The 5,728-nt window shown below is 46.8% G+C and overlaps 1 protein-coding gene across 1 annotated transcript; it reads right to left on the bottom strand.

The window, feature by feature from the left end:
• Positions 1-672: 672 nt before the first annotated feature.
• On the bottom strand, positions 673-5,454 carry LOC103481035 (putative endonuclease 4). Its single transcript, XM_008436266.3, has 8 exons — positions 5,326-5,454; positions 4,232-4,359; positions 3,793-4,002; positions 3,540-3,722; positions 2,996-3,127; positions 2,812-2,916; positions 2,185-2,314; positions 673-991 (listed from the first exon to the last, which is right to left on the bottom strand). Exons 2-8 carry the CDS (start codon positions 4,356-4,358, stop codon positions 925-927), a joined length of 954 nt encoding a protein of 317 aa, XP_008434488.2. The 5' UTR covers position 4,359; positions 5,326-5,454; the 3' UTR covers positions 673-924.
• Positions 5,455-5,728: the final 274 nt, after the last annotated feature.

The following is a 5,728-nucleotide window of genomic DNA, read 5'->3' as shown; positions in this document are numbered from 1 at the left end:
GATAAACGATAATTTTGACGTTTTGAAACAAATCCTGGCCTGTCGTTGATGTTTCTGGGCGATAAATCGTCCCAGAAGTTATCGTGATAAACGATAATTTTGACGTTTTGAGATCATTTTCCGGTAACATGAAGCCAGAACATTCTCACATTTCACCTGCTGATGAACATTTCACACGGGAGCAGAAAGACATTTTAAAAACCAAAATAAAATTCACTGTGAACAAAATGACCTTAAAAAAAGACCAAAACACCAAACTGAAACTTTTATCTTCCAGTTTTTGGTAGAAAGAGAAAAATTATAAATCATAAAAATGGAAATTGAGTTTTTTTTTTTTAAAATGCGATTAATAGATTTATTGCTCATTGTGACAGGACCAATTATATCCCATCTTCAAAGTAACATAAAAAGAAGATGGATGAAACCAGAACCAACCGGTCCAGTACCAGCAGCTGGACCTGCTCAGCAGATGAAACCATACATACATACATACCAATAAGAATAAAAATATGTTTTTTACTGCCACAAATGGCTCTTTCTGAAGGATTATATGAAGGTTTTATACAGAAAACGTGTCTATTTGCTGCTTTTCTTTCTCGTAGGAATAAAGTTTGTGGAGTATTTGAGAGTCTGCTGCCCCCTTGTGGCCAAACAAATCACCGCAGGACCAGATTTATTTAAATTGTTTATTTAAGGATGAAAAATGGAAACATTTCTTTAAAGCAGGTTGGATGGTGATGGAGCGCCACACAAATAAAACCATGAGGACAAAGTCATAATATTAAGAATAATGGTTATATTTCAATAACTATATTTTCAGAATAAAGTGTTGCAATTTTATGACTTGAGTCTCATTAACTGTTCATAACTCTGACTTTAGTTTTAGTTTTCTCGTCTTTGTCCTCAGCGTGGCCCTCGGTTGTTTCAGTCTTTAATTTTCTCACACAGCGAGTAGAGAAGCTCGATTTGCTCGGCGTCTTGGAATCCCGGCCTGCAGGGAAACAAAGATGGCGGTAGAACCTGCAGCAGAACCTGCAGCAGAACCTGCAGCAGAACCTGCAGCAGAACCTGCAGCAGCAGAACCTGCAGCTGAACCTGCAGCTGAACCTGCAGCAGAACCTGCAGCAGCAGAACCTGCAGCAGAACCTGCAGCAGCAGAACCTGCAGCAGAACCTGCAGCAGAACCTGCAGCTGAACCTGCAGCTGAACCTGCAGCAGAACCTGCAGCAGCAGAACCTGCAGCAGAACCTGCAGCAGCAGAACCTGCAGCAGAACCTGCAGCAGAACCTGCAGCAGAACCTGCAGCTGAACCTGCAGCTGAACCTGCAGCTGAACCTGCAGCAGAACCTGCAGCAGAACCTGCAGCAGAACCTGCAGCAGAACCTGCAGCTGAACCTGCAGCTGAACCTGCAGCAGAACCTGCAGCAGCAGAACCTGCAGCAGAACCTGCAGCAGAACCTGCAGCAGAACCTGCAGCAGCAGAACCTGCAGCAGCAGAACCTGCAGCAGCAGAACCTGCAGCAGCAGAACCTGCAGCAGCAGAACCTGCAGCAGCAGAACCTGCAGCAGCAGAACCTGCAGCTGAACCTGCAGCAGCAGAACCTGCAGCTGAACCTGCAGCAGCAGAACCTGCAGCAGCAGAACCTGCAGCAGCAGAACCTGCAGCAGAACCTGCAGCAGAACCTGCAGCAGAACCTGCAGCAGAACCTGCAGCTGAACCTGCAGCAGCAGAACCTGCAGCTGAACCTGCAGCAGCAGAACCTGCAGCAGCTGAACCTGCAGCAGAACCTGCAGCAGCAGAACCTGCAGCAGCTGAACCTGCAGCAGCAGAACCTGCAGCAGCAGAACCTGCAGCAGCTGAACCTGCAGCAGCAGAACCTGCAGCAGAACCTGCAGCTGAACCTGCAGCAGAACCTGCAGCAGAACCTGCAGCTGAACCTGCAGCAGAACCTGCAGCAGAACCAGCAGCTGAACCTGCAGCAGAACCTGCAGCAGAACCAGCAGCTGAACCAGCAGCAGAACCTGCAGCAGAACCTGCAGCAGAACCTGCAGCAGAACCAGCAGCTGAACCTGCAGCAGAACCTGCAGCAGAACCTGCAGCAGAACCTGCAGCAGAACCAGCAGCTGAACCAGCAGCAGAACCTGCAGCAGAACCGTCGGACGGTTTTCCGGCTGGACTCTCACCGTCCGGGCGTCTCCAGGATCAGCGGGACGCCGTCCAGCCTCGGCTCGTTGACGACGTCCCGGAACGCCGAGAGCCCGATGTTTCCTTTCCCGATGTCTTCATGCCGGTCCAGGTGGGAGCCGAGTTTCCCTGCAGAGAGCAGCAGACCGAGGTGGAATGAAGCCGACAGACAGAAAACGGTAATTAAACTTTAAGCAACTGGAACTAAATCACTAAAACTGAAGTTATAGTTTTGATATCCTTTGTTTTCATGTTTATGAATCGATTTATCAGCCTTTTGAATTGATGTGAAATTTATATTTTTCCCCACAGAAGCAGTTTACGGCACGCAGCATTCATTAATGCAACGCTGCAAAAGTTTGGAGAAAAGATCAGATTTTTTAGAAATGTTTTCTTCTGCTGAGTTTTCATCCTGACAGATAGAATCACTTTGCCTTCATTTTTTAAAAATTCTGCACCTAAAAATTAATCAGCGTATGAAAAAAACTAAAACTACTGTTAGAACTAATGAAAGCAAAACAATATTTATAAAAACTAGCAAACACTGTAAAAACTAATTAAAACTGTAAAGTTAAATTGTTGTAATCCAGCAGAAACGTGGATATCTCAGGTTTTTCCAGCTGCACCTTTGGAGTCGTTCAGGTGAACCGCTCTCAGGTAGCGAAGCCCGACTTCCTGATCAAACTGATCCAACATGGCCGCCACGCCGCCGTCAGCTGCCAGGTCGTGACCTTCCCAGAAGAAACGGAAAACCATCTGAAACGTTCTGAGCCGGTGGCTCTGGTGCGACGGGAAGCGGCGGAGCGTCACCTGCAGCGAAGGCGTGGCAGGTGTCCAGACACACCCCCACTCTGCTCTGGTCCCGGACCCGGTCCATGATCCGCCGCAGCTCACAGAACCGACCCCCCACTGTGCTGCCCTGACCGCTCATGTTCTCCAGCACTGAGCCACAAAGAAACGATTTATGTTTATGATATAAATATATTAGTGCACTAACAATAAGACAAAACCAACTTACTAGTAACTTTTCAGGAGCTTATTTAAGTCAGTAAATCTTTAAAACTGATGAAAAAGTTCTGGTTCCACTTACAGATTATTTCACTCATAACATGAGAGAAATAATTACATTTAAATTAAATAAACTGCCAGTGAAACTAGAACTTATTCATCAACATCAAGGATTTACTGACTTAAATAAGCTCCTGAAAAGTTACTAGTAAGTTGGTTTTGTCTTATTTGAAGTGCACTAATATATTTATATCATAAACCTGGTTAGTTTTAGTGTTGTCGCCTCGTGCAGCAGAACCAGCTCTGACCTCGGCTGGATGTTTTTGTGCTTGTTGTTGCTCCGTACCTGTGACCACAGCAGGAGTCTGCTGGTGAGCGTGGTTGATGGCTGCGGCGATCTGGTCCAGGCACTGCTGGGTGGTGATGGCGCCCAGCGAGGATCCGGGGTGGAAGTTGTAGAGCTGGAGGCCGAGGCGGCTGCAGCGGCTCAGCTCGTCCACCAGCAGGGCGCGGCTCTTCTCAGACACGTCTGCAGCGGAGCGGAGCGCAAACTCAGAGGACCGGCCGACCCGAGGCCACCGGCACGCGGCAGGACAAACCGTCTCTGGGCGATCCGCAGTTCATCAGGTAGGAGCCGTGAGGCAGGATGTGAGCCGGGTCGAAGCCGAGCGCGGAGCATTTCTCCTGGAACCGATCCGCAGCGGCCGGGTCCAGCGCCGGCCTCTTCCACGAGCGCTGAGAGCCCAGAAACAGAGCGAAGGCGCCGGCGCCGAGCGCCGCGCTGGACTCCACCGCCTTCCAGATCCCTCCTGCAGAGACGCACCAGCGGATGAGGATGTCCTGACTCACCTCTGCAGTCAAGCTGCTGGTGGACAAACTGACCACTTTCTTCTCCTACTACTCTCCCATTTGTTATTTAAACTGTGAACTTTCTGTCAGGAAAAACATGGGATGAGATGTTGCTGCCATCAGTTAATCGTTCTGCTGCTGTTGACCTAAAACTGAACTCATTTCTGTGCTGGAGGAAGTGAAGTTTACCTTGAATACCAACATGAGCGCCGATGTGTTTGTTGTTCATCCTGATCCTCCTTCGTCCGTCTCCTCCCTCCTCATCCTCGGTTTCATCTCCCAAAGCTTCACTTTTCCTTTTCCTCGCTGCTGCCATCCTGTCCAGGAAACGTTACCCCTTAAATCACAGCTACAGATCTGCTTTTCGGTTTTTAGCTCAGGTTAAATCACAGCTACAGATCTGCTTTTCGGTTTTTAGTTCAGGCCCAAATGACCTGGGATGTACCGAAGAATATTAGGGCCACTGGAAAAAAAAGAAATCTGAATTTAAACTTATGAATATGAGAGAAAAGTTGGAATTCTGATTTAAAAGAAGAAAATGTTGGATTTCTGGTATTAAATGTATAATTATGAGCAACAAGGTAAATCCATCCATCCGTCCTCTTACACCCTTTTCCCTAGCGGAGTCGGGGGGGTTGATGGTGCCTTTCTCCAGCCAACAATCCAGGTGAGACCAAAAAGTAAATCCTTTGACTACATTTTTAATTAGGGGGCTAACGACATCATTTTGTGGAAAAAATATTAAATTCTGCGATTAAATCAGAATTCTGACAAAAAAAAGGGTAAAATTCTTGGATTAAATTGTTGATTCTGGGATTGAAGTCAGAATTCCGAGTATATTAAAATCAGAAACTGATATTGACTTTATAAAAAAAGTATTTTGGAATTATTTCTGGAAATGATCATACAAGGAATGACTCTATATAAAATCAATAAAATTGTTTATCATCCTGACCATCCTCCTCACGAGATTGTCTTAGAAAACAGAGCGTCTTCAGTCAGAGGTTTCCTCTTATTCGCTGCAATACAGACCGCTACAGGAGATCTTTCTTGCCAATAACCGTCACCATCTACAATGACTAAAGAATCTGAACATTTAATTTTCCATTGGGATCAATAAAGTACTCTTACATTTGTAACGTTCATCTAGAACGTGGTATTTAGCTACCAGTTAGGAAATGAACTCATTAGCAGCATCTCGTTAAAACGACAAACAAAAGAGAAAAATGCCCCGCAGCTGCTTCTGGCTAATCACATGCCGTAAAAACGAGAAACTTTCTCACTTTAACAACGTGTAAAGATACTGTCCTCTGACGGATGACGGCTTCTTAAAAAGGCATAAAAAGCTCCCTCCGACTCTCCATCTTCTCACTCTGTTTCTGGACGACACTAGAACGCCTCCGTCCCGTAGACACGCTACGCGAAATTAGCGTGAGGTCCGTGAAGGTCAGCGGGCTGTTTTACCGATTCCTCCCGCCGGGATCCGGCCAGTCAGAGCGCTTCCCCGCAGCTGCTTCGGGCTGCCCATTGGAGACGCTACATGCTGAGCAGCAAAATGGCCGCCCGTCAACCGACTGACTCCACAGCGCTTTGAAATTTAAATTCTTCTGCACATCAGCGTTTAGACTTGGAACATTAGTACTTATTTGCAAACCGGTAGCGTATTATTTCTTGGTGTTTTCATCA

Source organism: Poecilia reticulata, chromosome 19 (assembly GCF_904066995.2).
Source record: "Poecilia reticulata chromosome 19, P_reticulata-male-v2, whole genome shotgun sequence".
Classification (NCBI taxonomy): domain Eukaryota; kingdom Metazoa; phylum Chordata; class Actinopteri; order Cyprinodontiformes; family Poeciliidae; genus Poecilia; species Poecilia reticulata.
The sequence above is the reverse complement of the archived record's forward strand: the minus strand, read 5'-3'. Positions and strand labels throughout refer to the sequence as shown.

Excerpts from the sequence above, each read along its gene's own strand:
- LOC103481035 (XM_008436266.3), bottom strand. The coding sequence starts at position 4,358 with ATGGCAGCAGCGAGGAAAAGGAAAAGTGAAGCTTTGGGAGATGAAACC. Across the intron at positions 3,723-3,792 it reads CTGCGGATCGCCCAGAGACG|ACGTGTCTGAGAAGAGCCGC; the intron begins GTTTGTCCTGCC and ends GCTCCGCTGCAG. Across the intron at positions 2,917-2,995 it reads CTGCCACGCCTTCGCTGCAG|GTCACGACCTGGCAGCTGAC; the intron begins GTGACGCTCCGC and ends TCTTCTGGGAAG.